Here is a 22,306-nt window from a genome sequence, read left to right on the forward strand (position 1 = left end):
AGAGATGCATCAAAAGGGAGTTCTTTTTCCTCTTTATGAAGGTTACTGATGTTTGGTATAGCTTGTTACATTGTGAGGGGTGTTTTTTGGAAGGAAATTCTAGTTATTTTGGGGTTTATTAGATGCTATTAACTGTTCAGTGGTATCTGATCACAGCAACTTTGTTCAACTGGTCTGATCTAAGGACAGCTTAATTTCATCCTGGTGTGCAGGGGGGTCCTGTGCCCTGATTGATTTTGCGGCAGATGCAAGAGACAGGCTAAAATGGGCAGAATTTTCCCCTAATAGTTCAGTAACTCTAGCTGCTTCCTTACTTCAGTCACTGAAGTTATGTTAGACATCTTCAAAATTGTTGGAATCTTTAACGGTGCTGGTTTGATACCTTCCTTCAGTAGCTGTTGATCTAAGTCACAGATTTCCAGAAGAATGTACACTTGTTCTTTCATAGTCTCCTCTCCTTTCACAATTCATTCCAACACCTTGGAGGCTTCTTAATTGTTCCTTGTCATTTTGGTTCGTGATGATGATGTCTGAGAGACAGAAAACTATGTGGGTAAACCTCCGTTTATTGTCAACTCTTGGATCTTTTAAATCCAGCTGGTACTTTGAATTAAGAGAAGAATGATGTAAATGAGAGAATACCTGTATTGGTGTTAACTGTCAGAATTTTCTGTGTTTCTTTTGGGTTGGTTTCAGGTGCACATGAATCAGCACTGCAAAGACTGATAAACAAACCTTTAATCCAGGGGAGGACATAGATGCCCATAGATATATAATTTGCTCACTGTCTGTTTATAGCTTTCACAAAGTGCCAAGACATCATCGGCATGGACTCTTCTGCAGATTCTGTGGTGGAACTGAGACTTCCATCAGTAAAATACGTTTCCCTCTTTGGACACAGAGAGAGGATAGATCTCTCTGACCCCAAGGAGTACTCGCAATCAAAATGGATTTTTTCTGAAGCTGGATGTAGCTTTATTGTAACTATTTATCAGACTTTCTGTAGTAGAGTTATCTTCGGATTTTTAAGATTTTTGTCACGAAATTGATAGAGCTCTGGTTTGCAAACACTCTGGTTTTTTCTCTCTTCAATCTCTGCTTTGCCTACCTTGAATTGTTTAGATCTCACAGCTCAAGGGCTTGCATTTATCGCTTGTGTGGTATTTTGCACTTCCTGCTGATGTTCCTTGTTATGATTAGTAGGGTAATCTTAATTCAGATTGATGGTTGCCTCGTCAGCTACTGCAACTTTGCGTTGGGATGGTAACTGCATAGAGATGGTTTCTGAGGTATACAAAATAAGTAAGTAGGCAGATGCACTAGATATTTTTTCCCTAAGCTGAGCAAAGATACCTATCTCCACAAGATGTGGGTAAGGAGCAATGACAGAGGCATAGCAGAGGAACTTATTAAAGAATATTCTTGTGTATTGGAATAACACACACATATATATATATATATAAAATTGTCTTTAGACCTGTGGATCTGTATAAGAAATGTGGTGCCACCTTTCTCATAAGCTGTTCCACAGCTTTTGCTGCTGTATAATTTAGCCTGAAGACTTCCCATCTGTATTGACAGGTACCCCTAGCCCCAGTTTTCTTTCTGTAAGAAAGAGAAATTTCCTACTGGAGAAACTGATAAGGAGGGAAACAGTCCAGAGTGGGTACATGACTAGAAGGCATGGAAAACAGAAAAGCAAGTATTTACCTCTCAATTTGTGTATATCTCTATGGCACACATGAGCAATAATGTTTTGAGACCAACTCTAAGTGTTAGCAGAGCATGAGCCTTTTCAGCTTCTCTGTGAAAAGTCTTGCACTTTCCAGTAGTCAGAAACTGCTCATCACTCTGTGTGTTCTCATGGAGGTTATTTCGGTGCCTGTTCTGCAAAGGAACAGTAAGATTTTTCTGGAAATGACATTGATGCTTGAGTGAGCAGAGAGAAGTAACTACTGTAATAGGTAGGTGCATCATAGCTTCATGGTAAGCAACAAAGCTTTTTCCAAGAATGTAAGATATGTACGGTGTCAGACCACTCAGTGCCAAATTAGCTTCTTTGGATCCATTCAAAAAATTAAAACACTGTGCTCAAATAAAGATCCCGTTGACATGACAGTTGTCTTACATTTATCTTTTGATCTGAACAGAAGCAATCTCAGTTTGTGGTTCTTTATGGTTTTGGTTTCTTTTCACTCAGTTGCAGGATCAGCTGTCTGAAAAATGTTGGTCTGTTTGGTTTTTTTGGGCTGTTTTTCACAATGCTTAGGTTTACTTGAAAGCATTTTATTACGTGTCATGAGAAGAATTCAGTGTGTTTGGTGTTCCCCTATTCATTCACTGTGGTAAGAACATATCAAAGCTGTTGTGAAAGGTGAACTGAGCAAAACTGTGCTCTGGACATAGCGTTTGTCTTCGGACGCTCTCTTGAACACCCCACTTCAGAGAATTGATTTTCAATGTGATTTTTGATTAGGTTACAGTTTTGTATATGTGGTTTTCAAAAATACTGTGTTCAGCAATTAAAACTTCTCTTGAACACCTCCAGAGAATTGATTTTCAACATGATTTTTGATTGGGTTACAGTTTTGCATATGTGGCTTTCAAAAATACTGTGTTCAGCAATTAAAACTCTCTGTTGCTTAAAACCCTTCAATTACATGCATAGTGTTCTAGATGACTTGCATATAACCTGAACTAGAAAGCATGATGTCTACCAAATAAGAATTCTGAAAACTTGGACTTGGTAGCTGTAGTACCTTTGGCTTTTAGGTTTTTTTACAGTGTGAAGAAGGTTTAAAAAATGCATATAGGATGGGAAGATTGGAGACCATCTGCATGTTTAGAGCTTTCCTGTGACCATCCAGTTTTCCCTTTCATATGGGAAAGCAGTTTTCCAGAAGGGGAGGCATGTACATTTTCTTCATTATTTAGATTATACGTCTTGCTTTGCTTGAAAAAGAAGTTGTGATATTTTTGCTGCATGTGTACCTGCAGTCTGGAGTCTTTCTTGAAAGCTGTGACTTGGTCCTTGGCTGTTGGTTATGGCAAACAGATGTCTTGTGGGTTTCTCTTCATGGCACCTCTGGATATGGACTACGATTGTAGGTAGTTTTTCCGCTTTCCTGTGGTGTGTCATTCTTGATTTCACACCTTTCTATCTCGATCCATGGCCAATGATTCCCATAGGCTGAGCTTGTGCTCTCAGTTAACACCAGCTGTCTATTTTTAATGCTGCCACCTTCTCATATTGCCAGCAGAAAATGTTCACAGATATGCATGCATCCATGTTTTCTCCCTGGCTTCAGGATCACTAAAACAACCCCTACTAAATCCACACAGTTTTTACTTACCTGGGTATGTCTGACCTCTCAGGAGAGCTCCCCATCCTTGAGCTGTTACTAGGTTCAGAAATTGATTTCATGCTTATATGTGATTTGACATGGAAAAATTCTGACTCTGTTAAATCCTTTGAAAAACTGGAATGTTGCTGCTGTTAAACCATCTGACAATGATATTTTTATATGGGGACAGTCTGATAAAAATCTGTTGGTTTTCAATTTGCTGTTACTAAACTCTAAAGGACTCTTGGATTAGATGAGACTGATGCTCTGGCTTCCATAGTAGCATTTTTGGAAGCAAAGAGCTGCCATCAGAATTTCCAAACACATCAAGCCATGTTGCTTAGTGTTTAAATTATGTTTCAGAAATAGCTATGCAAAGGTACTTCTTACCTATAGTATTAAATAACATTGTACTTTTCTCTCTCAAAAAAAAACCCAAACCAGTCTGTAACTGGAAATATTTACTTGGAGGTAGAGGAGAATGTCCTGGAGCTGTAGGGGAGCTACAGCTAGTGCTTTCTAAATTTCCCAGCCATGAAATGTGAGTAAACTTGCTGTGTCTTGGCAGTATGGTCATTAACAAACAGCTGCAGTGCCTGAATAATAGACTGAATATGCTGTATGTGAATTAAAGGTTGCTTTTTCTAGCCCTTTCCCTTCATTTTTCTTCAGTCGGTGACATTTTTCATTTATACTGAACAGTGTAACTTCTGGATTAGGATGAGAGTTTTGTCAGAGACATCACTGAAATAGAGTGAGGAACAGACATCTTTCCCTTTAGGAATGAGCAGTAAAATGTTCAAATTGTACTCACAGTTTTATTTGAGCTTCATTGTTATTTAAAGACATATCCCTGCAATACACACCCTTCGCCTTGTCACCATCTGGCATTGTTCTTTTCATGCCAATCTGATGTGGATTGGGCTAATTTAGGTGAAATGGCCATTTTTGTGGATACAGAAATTTTATTAGATATGGAGCTAGGCTTTTTGCTGGAACATCACAAAATCCCAGGGGGGAAAACAAGAAAGAAATTCTAGGAGAGCTAGCAGCATATGGAAGTTGTTTGGTTTGTTGTTTTTTTTAATGTAACTTTAGGAAAAACTGAGAGGAGAAAAAATTTCTGGATGACTTGTTGCTAGAAAGATCCTCACTAATGTTACATAATGAGTTGGATTCAATTATTATTCTGTTCCTTGTACAATGGTTTACTTTCACTGTCCAATTCAGTTCTTAATTAGAGCATAATTTAAGCTGTAATATCTTGAGACTTCATGAGTTAAGATTATGCTATGTCAAGTCCTATTTAATAATGCCATTGTTCTTTGACTTCTCATAGTTCTGTTTGAATTTTGTCTGAATCGAATAAGATGTCATATCATATAATCATACAATATTTAGTCTTTAGTGAGATACTGAGCTTTTCTGGTCTGTGTCTCATTAATAAAAATAGCACTAACTTGTGTAACTGATTTCTATCGTTGGGATTTCATTTTTCTTTCCTCTGTCAAATGCCACAGTCATGTCCTTTTCTAGGTTGACTGGTCTCATCAAAAGAGTTAACTTGTCTTCCCTGAATGTCAACACAATCAAAACAGATACTGCATGTGGAGAGAAAGCAGTCAGGAAGGTTACTGGCTACCAAAACCCTGAGGGGACTGGGTGCTTACATGAAAGTTCATTGGGTTACGTCTCTCTTCCTATCTCTGATTGTCATGTATTTATACAAATTCAGGTTAATAATATAACAGAAGTCCTGAAAAATAGCTAATAATCTGAAAGCTGTTCTTGAGAGTCTTTTTCATGCTTATGAACAATTTTGTGTAGCTTCTAATGATTAACTGCTTGGGATCAAATGCATTTGCTTTTGCTTAGAGGACTTTTGGCTGTGTGGCATTGGCCTTGCCTGTGCCCCACGGCTTGTGACAGCATTCTGGCTTCCTTTCAACAGTGTTTGTGTTGTGTTGAACACTGTTTCATTGTATGTAGGCTGGTCTTCTTTTTAACCAAATATATTCATGCTGCTGGGGCCAGTGAATCAAAATACACGAGTCCGGTCATCTACCTGTCAAAGCATTTGACGCTGTCCCGCACACGATCCTTATCCCTAAATTGGAGAGACATGGATTTGATGGATGGACAACTCAGTGGATAAGGAATTGGTGGGATGGTTGCACTCAAAGAGTTGTGATTGATGAGTCAATGTCCAAGTGGAAACCAGTGACAAGTGGCGTTCCTCAGGGGTTGTGTTGGGTCTGGTGCTGTTTAACATCTTTGTTGGAGACACAGACAATGGGATAGAGTGCATGCTCAGCAAGTTTGCTGATGACACCAAGGTGTGTGGCGTGGTCTACACGCTGGAGGGAAGTGATGCCATCCAGAGGGGCCTGGACAGGCTTGAGAGATGGGCCTGTGCAAACCTCATGAAGTTCAGCCAGGGCAAGTGCAGGGTCCTGCACCTGAGTCAGGGCAATGGACATCTCAGGGTAAAGGCTGACAGTCAACTTTTGAACCAGCATATGAAACCAAAGTGCTTTGTTATTTCTCCTTTGCCGCTTCCAGTCACTTGTTCAAGTTTTCACACCACTCTCTTACATTATGTCTCTTCATTAGGTCAGGTGTTAGACCACCACAGTCAACCAAACTGGAAAGCTGATCCAGTTGAAAGATACCTGGGGTATTTTTTGGTGTTCTAAATTTATTTTTTCCCAGGTTTATTTCAGCACTCAGCCATTCAAAGGTCTGTTTTAGTGCTTGTGGCAGGGGCAGGAAACAGCAAATGCATTTATGTCAGCAACACTACTGCTCAACATCAATTCATAGACTTACTTGCTATCTCACAGGAGTCCAAAAAACCTCAAAAGTAATAATTGCTGAATATACTCATGCCATTTTTCCATAACAATCCTGAAGGAACTCAGATAACTCCAAAGCAGAAGCAACTACTTAAGATCCCCATAAGCTCCTCGGATCCCCACGTGCTGCTGAGATTTCTGTGATTTGCAGTTTGAGGTTTCTTGTGAAATCAGTCACTATTAAGTTCCTCCAAGTGTTGTCAATTCAACACGCAGAGGCACTATGTTCTTCTGTGTACTCACCCACTAGTGCAATATAATCTTTGTGAAAGACAAACTTTAAAGTTTGAAATACTGACCCAAGCTCTATGTCTACTTCACTCGAACTGCTGCCAAAGGTTTGCTTGCTGTGGCTGCTCATTTTGAAATAGGCTAAAACCATACATGCTTTCTAATGCGTACTTTGAATAGCTACAGGAAAATCAGCTTTAGCTGCTGATAATCAAGTGCAGAAGTAAACTTACTGCCTCAGCATGAAACCTCTATAGTCTTCCAGATACTTCCTTTGCAGCTTTTTGTCAGTAGCTAACAATTACATGGATCTTTATTCTTAACTGTCCAGGTATAATATTATTTTTGTTCTCTTAAACTGGAAAAAAACCCCACCCAAACAAGTGGATTCTGCTATTGTTTTAAGCTAGTTTGATCTCTTCCTTTAAGTCCTATATAACCCTCAGACCTACTTTCTGCTTGGACTTTTTCTTCTCTTCATCCTCCTTAAGTCCCGTTAATCTCTTTAACCCCTTTAACTCATTCTGGGGGTTTGCTTTCCTTTGGAAGCTTTTACCTACTACATGTTTCCACCAAGTCATTTTCTTTCTCTAGTTCCCTGCTTCATTCTTTTCCCCATACTTTTTTATCTCATAGCTTTTGGGTTTCCCCCCCCTTTTTTTTCTTTTATTTTCTTTAGAAAAACAACTTTGGATTTTATTTTAATGGAAACAAATTTTCACTGTGAGTGAAGCACATAGGAAGGAAGCGCAACAAAAATAAAGGGAAAAGAAGAAAGAAGTTAACTTGAAATGTAAGAGAGAGTTTTCATAAGAGAAGCTGAAAATATTTAGGTTTAAATGAAGCTTGTTAAAGGTGTCAACTGCTAGTTTAGTGGGCTGCTGAGGTCCTCTTGCTGTTCAGAAGCTGTCAGGGTTTCAGATAGAGCAGTTCATTCTACCCTTGCTCAGTAATGAGACAAAAAAGCACCTGGTGCTTCCAGGTTCGTTTCCTGAGTGAATGGTGTGCGTTCTGCCCTTGCTGCCCCCTCCCTGACCCTGGAAAGGTTTCTTCAGGTCATGACTATTGCTGTGAGGGCACTTTGCACTGTACTTTGCACCGTGCCTCTCTTGTTGCTTTGCTCTCCTGGAATGATGAGAAAAACTGATGATGGGATTGCCTTTTGATTGTGGGCTATATGAAGCCATTCAGCCCAACTCCTTATGTCTGACTTGGCCAAGATGCTAGAAGTTATATTTATACTGTAATTGTGAAGGCCATGTGGATGTGGTCTTTGTCAAGTCCTCATCTTCCCCTCAAGGGAATCCACTTCAGGTGAACAGCCATGCACTCAGAGGTGCCTGCGTCCCAGAATCGACCACTGCCTTAGCTGAAGATCTCTGTTCTATCTTCTTCCTAGGAACATTTTTCTGAGGATATCTTCTGCAAAGGTACCTTCTTTCCTAGCAATTTGCCAGTTTACACCTGCTTGCATCAACATCCAGATGTCTAATTTCAGTATCCCAGTTTTACTCAGAAGTCTCTGATACAAGGTGATACTTCAAGTTTTCTTAATTTTTTCTTTTATAACTACCTTTTCTTAGATCTATTAGATAATACAGCTCAAACAACCTGATAGAATTGTATTACAGTATCTTTCCATCTTCCCCATCCCCCTTCTCCCTTCAGCTGTATTTGTCAAAATTTTACACAAGTCTGGGTAATTCATACACTGCTCAGTTTTATCCAGGAAGCCGTGTTCTCTTTTGCATTTGTAAGGTTTTTGCATTGTATTTCTAAATTTTGTACTTTGATTCTTGACAGCTAGATGGCAAGAAACAGATTTTTAGAGGGTTAGTTAAATACTCCCTTAGATTGCAAAATTCTAGCAGCCTGGTTAGCCTGCCTAGCCTACCTAAACTAGCTTTAGGTTGTATTGGTGGGTTTTGGCTGAGAATTTTTGGGGCTGATAGATGGTAAAAATACTGGGCTCTGTAGCCCAAAGAGGGCAGAAAGTGAACGTCATAAACTACAAAAGGAAAAAAATAAACTACCAGCCCTCTAGCATAATAGGCTTCTTGGTTAAACAGATTATCTTTAGGATTTGTGCTAGTAACATCACAGCAGACGTTCTTGGAAAAAAGAATGCCTCTCTTAGATGGGTGATGTATGAGTGGTGTTTTTACAGAGACAGTACAAACCTTTTTTTGTGTCAAGGAATTTGTCTGTGGTACCTTTTTACTGTCAACATGTGCAGTACAAATATCCCAACCATTGCTATTAATGTACATTATGTTTATAGACTACATCAAGAAGATGGGTATGTTATCGCAAGTAGCAAGAGAAAAGAATAAATGGCAGGTCTACTAAACAAACAGGAGTGAATGCTTTGGGAAGTCCCACAGTAATAATTATGAAGTTGCTTCTGTAAAGTGGTAAATTAAAAAAATCTATTTGCATGAAAATTGGGAAGTTTCAGCTGTAGTGAGTTTTTAGTATCACAGATTGCTGTTGGGGGGGGGGAAATTCTGGACACGTTGAGGAAGATCCATCTATTATTTCTCCTAACTTTAAAAAATAAGAAAAGAAAAAAATACAATAAAACATCTTTTAGAAGAGACACTTCTTATTTTCCTTTTTTTTTTTTTTTTTTGGATTAAGTAGAAACAGCTAAAGTTCAGAGTCTGGTCTGAATGCCTTTAGGAAATACGCCTTTGTTAGGATTTGGGATAAAAAGTCTGATTGATGGTCTGCTCTCAATATTATCATGATGCCTTTATAAAATTAATTTGAATAATTTATATGATTGATTCTGATAATTCAGGTGTGTTTCTTATTTGGTTAGCATTTACCTACATGGATGTGGGAGCAGTTGTGGCAAATCAGAAATTGCCTGATCAAACTTACTGTGCCAGAAAGTCAGAAACTGTGACAAGCCACTCAAGGCATTCTGTTGCCAGTGCAATCCTTCATTCTGTCTTCCCAATGAATGAGACTGCCTTGGGAAGGGAATAAATATGGGGAGTGCCCAAAATCCTTTTTGTGCTGATTTATAAGAGATGACACCTGTTAAGTTTTACTTGACTGCTCGGTTGAATGAGACACACAAGTCCATGGTGAATTTAAACTAAAGAAACCTTACAGACAAAAACATTTGTTGGGCTCCTGCCTGTAGTTATGCTGTCTTCAGGCTCTCGTCAGATATCCATGGTGAATTTAAATTAAAGAAACCTTACAGGAAAAAAACTCCTTAAAAAACCTTACAGACAAAAACATTTGTTGGACTCCTGCCTCTAGTTATGCTGTCTTCAGGCTCTCGTCAGATTTTCTGCACTCCTTTAGACCTTTGTGGGTAGATGACAACTTCCAAGGCAAAGCAGTCCTGGTTAGTGTATCCTGTTGTAATCCTCTCCAGCATTCTATCAAGAATAGAAGCTCTCTGAGTATTTGTACATCTTCTTTCCATCATTAATCTAAAAAAATTGACAGGTAAAAGTGACGTTTTGGGATGGGAGTATGGGATGACTTTTGGTAGCTCAGGGATTAAGACAAAGCTATGAGGTTGGAGACTTAGCCGTATTAACACTGAACTATAATAGTGAACTATGGAGATCAAGATTTCTAATATTGGTCAAGGATTTTATGCGTGGGGTATGTGGAGTGTTTTCAGCTAAAATTTTAGACAACTGTTAATCCAAATAGTATTCAAGTCCAAATAACATGGAAGTACTCATTTGCAAGGGTGTGTTTTCACACTGCTTTGTTCAAATCTTGTGAACACAGAACACTGTTACTTGTAATATTTGCAAATGAAAACTGCATCACTTGCTATTGCAATCTGCTTTTGGGCCAATGCTTAATCTTTTTACGCTTCACGTTCACTGTGCTGATACCCAGGCTCAGAACTGATGCTTTTACACGTGTGAATTTGGGTGAGGAATTCCAGCTGCAGTTCCCAATCTTCCTGTTTGCAGTGGTTACGTGTGGAGAGACCCATCAAGGAAGGGGAAGTTGATGGGAAGCTTCCTAAAATTCTTCTGAGTATGTTCAGTCTGTAGGCACAGATACAAGCAACTTTCATGAGCGTACCATGAACGCGCCGTTTCCTCCACTGAAGGATGATGCATGAGGGTAATTATGTTTGTTGTAAGAAGCAGAGCTTAAAATAGAATGGCATGTAAGAATGTATCCTCCCTAGATAGAAAGGTTTATTTGTGCCATAATAAAGTACAAGGATTAAAAACTTTATATTATCAATGTCCCTCATATATATTTTGATCTTTTCGTGAATGTGGCCAAACTGATAACGTCTGTTTTCATAAAAGTCATTTTCCCCCCACCTTCCCTCTATTGTTACTGTTTTCCATTTTATCTCATTTTCTGGTCGATGGTTTTAATTTGCATTTCCAGTGTCTGATTGTGTCATATTTCTGTAGGTGTTCACACATTCCTTTTGTTCCATTAATCTTTTTGTTTGTTTGTTTCTTTTTTGAAGTATAATATTTTGTCTTCTTTCTAGATCTCTATTAACTCTCTGGAGCGCTAAACCTAAGAGAGGAGTGTTAATAGCTGAGAGATCACCCTTGGCATACTTAATTGTAGACAAGTTGTTTGAACTTGTAACACTTGGAAAATGAAAGTTAATATATTTGTTTTGTTATTCCCATGGAAACGAGATATTTATAATGAGCCTCTAAAAACAAGTTACAAATATACACAAAGAAGCTGATTCTTTGTAGCAATTGCTTAATAGAAACAAACTGGTTTGTTTGGGGATTTTTAGGTTGTTGGTTTTTTTTTTAAGTTTAATTTCATGACCTCTGAAAAGCTGGTGTCAGGAAGCAGCTTCCTGAATACGAGCAGGGCATTAAAAATGGTGGAAATAAACTGAAGGCAAGACCGCTTTGCGTGTCATGCATTGATCATAGCATTATTGTTTTCATAGAATTGTAGAATGATTTGGGTTGGACAGAACCTTTGAAGGTCATCTAGTCAAACCTCACCCCCTGCAAAGTGCAGGGACATCTTCAACTAGACCAGGTTCCTCAGAGCCCCACCAACTGGAAAGTGCAGGGACATCTTCAACTAGATCAGGTTCCTCAGAGCCCCACCAACCTGACCTTGAATGTTTCCAGGGATGGAGCATCTACCACCTCTCTGGGCAACCTGTGCTGGTATTTCCCTCACTGTAAGAAGTGTCTTCCTTAGATCCAGTCTATTTCTATGCTCTTTTAGTTTAAAGTCATTACCCCTTGTCACTACCCTCACTGTAAAAAGTGTCTTCCTTAGATCCAGTATAAATCTATGCTCTTTTAGTTTAAAGTCATTACCCCTTGTCCTGTTGCTACAGGCTCTTTTAAAAAGTTTATCTCCATCTTTCTTACAGGCCTCCTTTAAGTTTTTAAAAAGTTTGTCTCCATCTTTCTTACAGGCCTCCTTTAAGTACTGAAAGGCTGTTATAGGGTCTCCCTGAAACCTTCTTTTCTTCAGGTTGAACAACCTCCAACTCTCTCGGCCTGTCCTCGTAGGAGAGATGCTCCTGCCCTCTGATCCATGTCCTTGTTGTGCTGAGGGCCCCAGTCTGCCCTCTGATCCACGTCCTTGTTGTGCTGAGGGCTCCAGAGCTGGACACAGTACTCCAGGTGGGGTCTCACCAGAGCGGAGTAGAGGGGGGAGAACCACCTCCCTCGACCTGCTGGCCATGCTTCTTTTGATGCAGCCCAGGTCAGGGTTGGCTTTCTGGGCTGTGAGCAGACATTGCTGACTCATGTCCAATTTTTCATCCACTGGTACCCCCAAAGCCCTTATTCACAGGGCGTTTTTGTGGACCTGGAGCGGGCTGGTCCTGTGGCTTAAGAGTGTGTAAATCAAGAGCTACGTAGGTTTGTTGAGAGACTTTGCCTCTGTCATTTCTACCTGCTCAGTCTGTTTTCCCCTCTGCGTTCATCCCACGACTGTACAGACAGAAGAGAGGGTAGGAGCATTTTCATCCACTGGTACCCCCAAAGCCCTTATTCACAGGGCGTTTTTGTGGACCTGGAGCGGGCTGGTCCTGTGGCTTAAGAGTGTGTAAATCAAGAGCTACGTAGGTTTGTTGAGAGACTTTGCCTCTGTCATTTCTACCTGCTCAGTCTGTTTTCCCCTCTGCGTTCATCCCACGACTGTACAGACAGAAGAGAGGGTAGGAGCATGCTGTTCTGCTGAGTAACGATGATGACAGTGGCAGCTCAGAGCTCTTTGAGACCTGTGTCTAGAGACAGGAGGGCTTGTAGCTATGGTATGTGGCATACAGATACCATGGTAGCATACCCAAAGCACCAGAACATATTGTGAGTTAATCACAGGTTTTCTTCTTAGGGTTTTCCACCAGACTTTGTCATACCTTGCACCTGCAGAACTTTTCAGTTCATTATTAGGCTTTTCAAATTGATTTGATAATACTGTAATATATGTGTGGGGGGAGAGAGGATGGTTTTGGAGTGTAGATAAAGATAATGAACTTCAAAACTAAAGCTGCTTTGTTTAGGAAGAGAAGACTGAGGGGGGATCTGATCAACGCCTATCAATACTTATAGGGTGGGTGTCAAGAGGATGGGGCCAGTCTTTTTTCAGTAGTGCACAGGGACAGGACAAGAGGAAATGGGCAGTGCTTTGTTTAGGAAGAGAAGGCTGCGGGGGGATCTGATCAATGCCTGTAAATACTTCAAGGGTGAGTGTCAAGAGGATGGGGCCAGTCTTTTGTCAGTGGTGCCCAGTGACAGGACAAGAGGAAATGGGCACAAACCTGGAATATAAGAAGTTCCACCTAAAGATGAGGAGGAACTTCTTTCCTGTGAGGTCTCCTTCTCTGGAGACGTTCCAAACCCACCTGGACACCTTCCTGTGCGAGCTGCTTCGGCAGGGGGTTGGACTAGATGATCTCCAGAGGTCCCTTCCAACCCCATATCATTCTGTGATTCCGTGGTGTTATGCTGAAGCTTTGGAGTGATTGCCAATGCCATCTTTTGCTAAACGAGAAGCAAAACAAAAATGAAGTCCTGACCTCTTGAGCTAGTTAAAAGTTCTGGGATGTGTTTTGTCAGAAGAGGGATGTTAATCCTTTTAATGAGTATCCTGGACAAATTCCAAGTAGGGAATTGCAGTTTATTCAATGTGTCTTTGTGATTAATGAAATACTGGATTACAGTCTTCATTTCCACTGTCATGATGTTCTTTTACTAGCTAATTCCATGAGGCACTCAAGCATATGCTTCACCTAAACCAGACTTAATTGCAAGCAGCAAAGTCTGGTCAAAAAACAGGTAAAGTTTATTTCTGGCTAAAATAAGGAGCGTGAAGGATGTAGGGATTTGCTCCACGTTGGGCTGTGTTGGAAATAAAGGATACTAGTAATGGATGGTATGTAAAGGGTTGCATTAGAGTTGAATGTTCTTGTGAATAACCAATTTCTCCTTGTTTTAAAAGCCTGGGATAAAATGTCATTTTGTGTTTAATTTAAGTAGGAGTCAATTCCTAAATATTGGTGTCTGAAAGTGAAAAATCTCACTTCTCCCTTTCATTAGTGAAGGCACCCTCCAACCGGGGGGGAGGTTGACCTCTGAAGGTGGCTGAGAGAAGATCAGAGACAAAACAATAATAGAGATTAATTGCTCTTTGCAGTGGCTCTTTGTGACACTTGAATTAAAATTAGATTTCTTTGCATTGTTTTTCTGGCCTGTGATGTCTGTTGCCAGTGCACACTATCTCTATCCTTGCATCTCTCATTTATTCCTGTATAAACAGCTGTCAGTGTTGATAGGGCTGGTCTGGGTTGTGTGGTGGGGTTTTTCTTTGGGTTGGTTTTTTTTTTGTTTGTTTGTTTTCTGATTTGCTTGAAATGCTCTCTAAATTAGCATTGAAAGAAATGGCTTCAGTGGAAACACAACTCATGTAGAGAGTCCCAGCAACGGGGACTCTCAAATATTTCTTTGACTTTGAGGGTTTTTCATAATGTTGTAAGCAACTGAAAACATCTTCTATTAAAGATGGTACTATGTAAGGGTGCATCAACATCAGCAATATAGTATCTTTTTGAAAATGTCTACTTGATCTGTTAAATTTTAGCTTAAAACATATAACTAAATTATAGCATGTAAAGTCTTGGTCTAAATATCACGGAATCTGTAATTTAATAATACAGGAAAAGGTGTGGGGTTTTTTTTTGTGTGAGATAATTCATAGCAAAGAAAAATTTTATTTGGTTTTTAATGGTGAGTAATCCCACTAATGCTCATACCTTAATTTTAAAATGAGGAACACTAAAAATAGTTCTGTATTAGGGAAAAGAAAAAAAAACATATTTTTTACTCCACTACCTCATCCCCTGCCTAAACTGAGTATTTTAAAATGCTAGAAAACAGACTTGCATCAATCCCCTTTTTATTAACACAGCTCTGTAGTGAATGCTGTGTTTCTTTGTAAGTTTTATCAATTGAACTCTTTGGCCTGAAGGGCATAAAAGATCTGCAGGAGTGACTGTATATTTGTAAACCATGAATTTTATATTATACACTGCTATAGCAAAATGTTCTCTACTAATAGTAAGCCTAAGCAAATAATTTGCTAGTGTGGAAATACGGACTTTCTGTTAGTGAAAACAACAGCAAGTCTTCAGCTCTGAATTTCTGGGGGGTTTATGAGTTTATCAGACTACTATATTGTGATTTCCATGAACTTGTGAGTGTTTGATGAAGAAGGAAAACAGGTATTGAATTTAAATTCATCACTTTAAAATTTGTCAATCTTGAATAGAGGAGGAATTTCAAGCTTTTAAATGCTTTTCAATAGTTTGCTTTACGCAAAGCGTCACTCTTAATTTACTTGTGGATACAATTTAATTAATTTACTTGTGAATAGTCAGCTATGAATAATATGTCATAACCAGTTATTCAAAGAGGAATAAAAATTATTAAACAACCAAACTCTCCTCAGATGATTCACTTCTTGTCTGTTCTGCATGCAGGCTTTACAAGTGATAGACTTTACAAGTGCCTTGCTGAGCTGCAGGCATTCTGACAGCATGCCAAATCCCTCTGTTTCCTCTTTATTTCTGAATATTCATCAAAGGAAGTTTCTGAAGTGCTGTACTAGCGACGTACATAAAAAAGAAAGCAAAGTTCCTGGGACATGTTTTATCTGTCACCATAGATGGGCTGCATGGCTCTTCCTGTTCTTGCAATTTTCTGTTGTTCCTTGTGGTCAACTGAAACCGTTCTGCTATTCTTGGAATCCTTGTTGTGCTCTCTTTTAATTTCTTTCAATTTCTGTGTGTTTCCACAGGGGAAAGTCTTCAAGAACTATCACTTTTGAGCAGTTTAAAGAAGCTCTTCAAGAACTCTCCAAGAAGCGATTTAAAGACAAGAGTGATGAGGAAGCAGTTCAAGAAATATATAAACTAATTGAAGGAAAAGCCCCGATTATATCTGGAGTAACGGTACGTTACTGACCTAACGGATGGATTGTCCTAGCTGTCTGTTCTTCTCCTGCAGTGTTGTTTTACTCACAGTCCACAAATCCTGGAGGCAGCAATGGTTCTGAGCTGAGGGGCAGCAAAGACTGTCCACCTGCAGTGGCCACAGTTGACTACTGTGTGTCCTTGTGTGGCACTGCCATTGCTTCTGCTAGGAATTGTGGTGCCACCTAGGAGCACAGTCAGGGACGTGAAGGAGGAGCTCCTGTGTGTGGTTAGAACCCAGAAGAGCAGTGTATTCAAATCAAAAAGCGTAGAAGGGAATTAAATTTAGAACCTCATTAAACAGTTCTTGGGTGCTGTGTGAAATACCAAAGAGACTGAAACAAAGACATCTTAAAATACATTTATTGCACCACGTGAATCCCAGAACACTGAAGATCTGGGAATAATTATCATGTGGTCTGGCCTTTGATTTTTGTTTGTTCCAAGTCCAACTATAATGTTCTTTCTTTTTCTTTTCTTTTCTTTTTTAAATATTGGCATTAAGCTTTATATATGAAAAGGTGGTTATAAAGCCTAGCGTTATATAAGTCTGGTTGTCCTTTTAAATGTTCAAGTTAGGCAAGGTTTTACCCTGTATTATCCAAGATACTGAGCTTACCATCAACTTGAGTAGCAAAATTTAGTCAGTCTAGTTCATCTGCTTAAAATCTGTCATCCTCCTGAATTTTGGCTGTAGATCTGAAAAATCTAATTGTAAATAATCTTTCCAGAAGATGGTTCTGCACAAATGAGCAGTGGAAATGTCAAATGGAGAGTTCTCTTTTTGAGTCATACAATTTGTCAGGTTTTTACAAGGTTTTATTTTATTAGTCTTGTACTCTCATTCTAAACAAGTGGTAGTTTTGATACAGACTTAAAATAATGAACTTTCCTTTTGTCCTTTGCTCGTTTTTGTGAGTTTGAATAACTTGTTCATCTGTCCATGGATTCTCCCTGGGAATTGTGCACATTCTTCTAGGCCTGGCTCCTGATTCTGTTTTCGGTGTTTCAGCAGTCAGATATTGAAACTATCAGTGGCTGCTAATAAGGGAATGGCCTCTTTCTGCACAGGTGACAGGCTGACGAGAGAGCTTTGCAGATGCAGGGTAGTTACCACAGAGGTGCTGCTGCAGAAGGGTATGGATGTGCCAGCAGAAAGGGGGCAGGAATGGAGGGGGAATGGGAGCCAGCAGCATGAGGCTTGTCTGTCCTGCTATTCTATCTGCAGTCCTGGGGAGAGCTGGAGAAGAAGTGGGGATATCACGATATTCTCTGTTCCTTGCTGGCAAAGTAAGGAGTAGGAAACAGAGCTTAAAGGGAGGGGGGGACATTGCAGGCTGGGAGTGTGTGTGGGTAAAAACCCAAGTGTTATGTTTGTTGTATCATGATAATTTAGTTCCCAGGTGGTAAAACCGACCCAAACACTTAGATATTAAAGCTATTAAAATAAATAAATACACAGCCCTCCCTCCTAGCCCCCAGCAATTTGGGAACACAGGTATGAAATCTATGTACAAGCATTCTAATGTTTTGGTTTTTTTTTTACTTTGGGAAGTCAATGTCCTGGAAATGTTAAGTTGGACTGCTTTCCATGTGGTTAGACAGAGTTGTATGAAGCTTTTCCTTAAACTGTTGTAGGATAACTCGGTCATGCCATGTAATGTGTGCCCTCCTCCATGTAGCTTTGCTGTAGGTCATGTAGATTTGGTTCAGGTTTCAAACAGAAAACTTTAGTGTGACTGCTGACACAATCTAGACATATTAGGGAGGGACTTGACAGCATGATTGAGGGAGGCATGTGGATAAACACACTTCAGGAGGAGATTTTTGTGTCGTCTTGTCTTTTGTGCTCTGTTTTTGGGGTGGGGAGCAGGGCAAATGTCTGGACTGAATGGAAACCCTGGTGAAACCATTGCTTCAACAAGATGACAGAAGTTTACTTTCACATCAGACAATGAGGATTTTAGTGTATGTTGTGATAGAAGATTATTTTTTTTCTCCTGTTTATTTTTTCTTCAGAATGTTGTAGAATTACAAAAATCCCTGCTTGTGGTTGAGAAGGCTCAGCAGCCAGACATTGAAAGTGAGTGAAATTTTGGGCTGCTTTCTAAACTGCAACAGGTGGTCACACAGGAAGAGAACTCAACAGGCAAGGGATAGGGGTTAATTAGGCCATAGCTTTATTAGCCCACCTGGTAGTAATCTGGCAATAGAATATACAGTGCAGGTTATATATCTTTGACAGTTTACAATCAGACATAGAAGTGAAATCTAGGGCCTTTTATTTGCTCTCACTCCTACACAAAGGCTACAAGAACAAGACTGAGGTTCTTTTCTTGCACCAAAAGGTGTGTGCTGTAACTTATGTGGAAGGTGTTTCTGCACCTCCTGTGGAACAGATACTTGCTTTGGTTGTTGCTGGCTCTTAGAAGGAAACCAATTCAACCTCAGAGTATATTCAAGGGGGTCCCTGACCTCCCCCCTGTAGAATAATTTCAATTGGAAGGGACTTAGGATGATCTCATCCAACCTTCTGCTGACAGGAAGGTGAACTTCAAAGCTAGATGAGGTTGCTCAGGGCCCAGTCTAGTCAAATTTGTTGTGAGGGTGGCGTTGGTGGCAGGACAGTACAGCTGCAACAGCACTTTAACAACTAGGTGATGGGTGCTCAGGGTGATGGTGATGTGGGCAGGATTGGATTCTCACAAAAAAGAGACCTTCTAAGGAAAGAGCAAGGAAGCCAGAGTGAGGTACAGCAAATGAGGTACAGCAGTTGTTGCATCAGGAGTGCAAAGAGGCTCAGAAATTCCCCTCAAGACTGTGTGGGTCTCCTTGAAGACTACAGTTGTGGTCTCAACATATTGCAAGACATATTGTTCAGCATATGGACATCCATTAAGGTGTAGTAGCAGTCCACAGGATTACCATTAACACATCAAAGTCCTTGGCTCCAGAGGGAGGAACCCTCTATCCAGGTCCTGTGCTGCAGAGTGCTCCTGCCTCCCCCTGGAGGTCTGGGCAGTGATGGACTCTCCTTTGGGACGTATGCTGTGGTCAAGGCTCTGAGATTCCAGTTTAAGGGGGAAGGTGAAGAGGAGACTGATGTGGTATTTGTGGAAAACAAAAGGTACACCAGGTGAGGAAGGAGACCAAGTGGACAGAGTCTATCAAGATGGAGCAGGCTGGAAGCTTGTAACTTCTGTCAAGAAGTCACAGTTCTGTTCCACCTGCAGATTTCCAATTTCAGAATAGGTATAACACTCTGGGTGCTGGTGAGACTCATCAGTCAGCTAAGCCTGAATTTCGTGTGCACACAAAAGGGAAAAAATTAGTGATAGGGCACCCAACACCACCTGATGCTGTGGGGACAGGCAGATTCTTTTAAGGATCCTTGGTAGAATGAGGACTGGCCACAGGTTTGTAATTATAATTAGGTCTTTATTATTATAAAAAGATTTTAGTAATAAGCTTAGCTTATTGTTACACAGAATTTCTATCAATTAGGATAGCTTTCCTACTACCTAAAATTGCAGTTATCTATAGTTTTCAGTCAGCTGGACTCTGCAGATCAGGTCAAATTCTTAATAATCAATGTGCAGTAAAACAATCATAATCTGGACTCTGATTTTAAAAAGTACATGAGTCATTCACTGAATCCTCAGAAGAATAATAACGATTGGGCGGGTGTCACGGTACTCGAGCCCATGATGAGGGTGCTCCCCCTTTCCTTTTCTGTCATGGTAAAAGTGTCCCCTGTATCACACCAGGAAGCAGAAAAGCCTTAGAAGTCTGACTGTTGTTAGATCAGGTTAAAAAACCTTTTGCCTAAACGGATGTGTTTATACCTCTGAGTTTGGGGGTTTGGCCTATACCATTTCCATAGGTTAGTGGATTCTGAAGAGGCTGCCAGAAAATCAGCATGCAAGAATTCTACCTGCAGGAGACAGCAAGCTGCAGGTGATAATGGCCATATAATGGTCTTTATCTCTTCCTGTCCATTGTGTCCTGCCTGCATGTTGTCCCCACTTTAACCTAATGGCCCTGCTCCCAGCATACATCAGGATTTAGTTAGGATGAGCTGTGTGTTAGCCAAAATATGAGCAAGAGTTGAGGGAACAGTCACAGGAGGCAGCCCTGACCACCAGGAGATGACAGCTTTTGCCATCCAGAATATCTCACATGCTATATGTCACCATACCCTGGCAACGGTGCTGTACCAGGTGTCAGGAGCAGTGGGTATGTGACTGAAATCCAAATTGTTCTTTGAAGCTTGATCTTCATTCCTGACTTTCTGCACTTATTTAATCCATAAGCATGTATTCCCATGAATTTTAAAAAAACCCACCAAAACCATTTTGGAATGGAGTCCAGGTATAGCCCCCCCAAAAGGAAAAACTTTCAATTTGAAAATTTTTTTTCCATTTCATAGTCAGTTTTAGGTTCTCATTCTTTACAAAGGTTCTGGACGTTACCAGGAAATAAACAATTTTGAAAACCTTGATAAGATTGCTCATGCTGGTGCTGAATCTGAAGGCTCCCTGAACATTTTAATTACATAAACAAATCTCCATGGCAACCCTTACTAGGAAGAAATACCACTAGATACTGAAGTTTTATGGTTGAAGGAGCAAATACAGAAAGCCACTCGGTTTCAGTGAGGAATTGGGAAGGATGATTACAGTTGACAGAGTTAGAGTGTAGCCCAGAAGACCATGGCTGAAATGTATTCTGTTCTGGTGAGGGGTGATATCAGCACCGTACCTACCTCCCATCTCTAGCATTTTTGGCAGTGCAGGCTTTTCTGTAGGACAGCAGTCCTGTTGTTGTGTGGCTCTTTATTTTGAAGAGCAGTGTTGTACCCTGAGTAGCCAGCACCACTTTTTGCAGCTCTCCTCATCAGAGTGTTAATGTCGTTGATTTGATTTAGCACGTGAGTTTGAGAAATGCTGACAATCTGCCATTTTTTTTCAGTAACAAAAGTTATTGCCTCCGTTACTTCTTTCGATCCACCGGTTACTAGAAAGACAAAATACCTAAGGCAGGAAGGGGATGTTTCTGTACTATCTGGACATTGGTAATTCAGGCAAAAATAACCCAGAAACCCTTCCTGCAGTGTTTTGCATCAAGCCACTAAGTTTTTCCTTAAGCTGTAGAACAGCTTTAAATCAGATCTTAATCTTTGTCAGTGATGCCAAGCAGTGGGAAATATCTCCAGGCGAGTTGTTTCAGTAGAGACAGGAGCTCATTGTGAAAAAACATTGCACTTCATGTCTGTTTTGAATGTATGATATTCCTGAAGTCCAGCAGCTTTTCTTGCCATGTTGCCTTCCCAGTTACTGATTTTTGAGATCCTTTCTGGGAAAGGAAGCCGTGCAGCTCCAGCTGGGTGGTGCTGGAGCTGGTTGTCCAGCCTCCTCCACTGTGCCAGGTGGATGCTCCAGCTTTCCTGGCGTCAGCTTGGTGTTTTCAACTGAGTAAAAAGGATGGTGATGAATGCTGGCAGAAAATGAAGAGCACAAGCTTAGCAGCACTGAATTGTCTTCCTTCTTCTTTGCCTCAGCTTTGTTCTGGAAGGAAACATCCTGAAATTGTGGGGAATATTTTAGTCTTAGACTGTTAGCTTATTTTCGCAGAATCACAGAATCTTCATGGTTGGAAGGGACCTCTGAGATCATTGAGTCCAACCGTACACACAAACACAAAAAAACCCCAACAATCTCAGGCACTAGAGCATGCACTGAAGTGCCACATCTACATGTTTCTTAGATACCTCCAGGGATGGTGACTCCACCACCTCCCTGGGCAGGCTGTTCCAGTGCCTGACCACCCTCTCAGTAAAGTAATTCTTCCTAATATCTAATCTAAACCTCCCCTGCCTCAACTTCAGACTGTTTCAGGGTTGTGGCACAAGCTTCCTAGGATGCTTAGGAAAGTAAAGAGCTTTCTGGTATGCTCCTTCAGCAGACGTAAAAGTGCAAGACTCTAGGGAAAATGATAAACCAGTGTGGTCTGGTAAGAAGAAATCAGTGCTGTAGACCTGTTCATCTCTTTGTCTCTGCTGATACAGCAGAGCATTGTACCACTTAGTGCCATTTGTGATCATGGGCACCAGCAGCTGCAGAACAGTGATGATCTTTGGCACCAGGCTGTGACTCTCATGACACATGAATTCATTGCCCAGATGTCTTGGGTCTTTATTCTATGCCCTTCAGTTGCAGATATTGTTTAAAAAAAGAAAGTAAGCTAATGAGTGGAGCAGTTGTTGTGCTGTCAGGGGCTGTATTTTTTACGCTGTGTAAAAGGTGCAACTGGTAGCTCTTATATCATCATAAAAGTGTGTACAAAGATAAGTTGTTTTTCTTTCAGCTGACAACAGATATACAGTGATGCTGTAACATGATAGT

General features: G+C 40.4%; 1 protein-coding gene across 1 annotated transcript in view; it reads left to right on the forward strand.

The window, feature by feature from the left end:
• Positions 1 to 22,306, forward strand: part of TPPP (tubulin polymerization promoting protein) — a 79,092-nt gene that overhangs the window by 33,406 nt on the left and 23,380 nt on the right. Inside the window, exon 3 of the mRNA XM_014951990.1 lies at positions 15,728 to 15,881. Coding sequence (XP_014807476.1) covers positions 15,728 to 15,881 — 154 coding nt within the window. The remainder of the gene's footprint in view (positions 1 to 15,727; positions 15,882 to 22,306) is intronic.

The sequence above is a fragment of the Calidris pugnax genome, unplaced genomic scaffold (assembly GCF_001431845.1).
Source record: "Calidris pugnax isolate Ruff unplaced genomic scaffold, ASM143184v1 scaffold224, whole genome shotgun sequence".
NCBI lineage: Eukaryota > Metazoa > Chordata > Aves > Charadriiformes > Scolopacidae > Calidris > Calidris pugnax.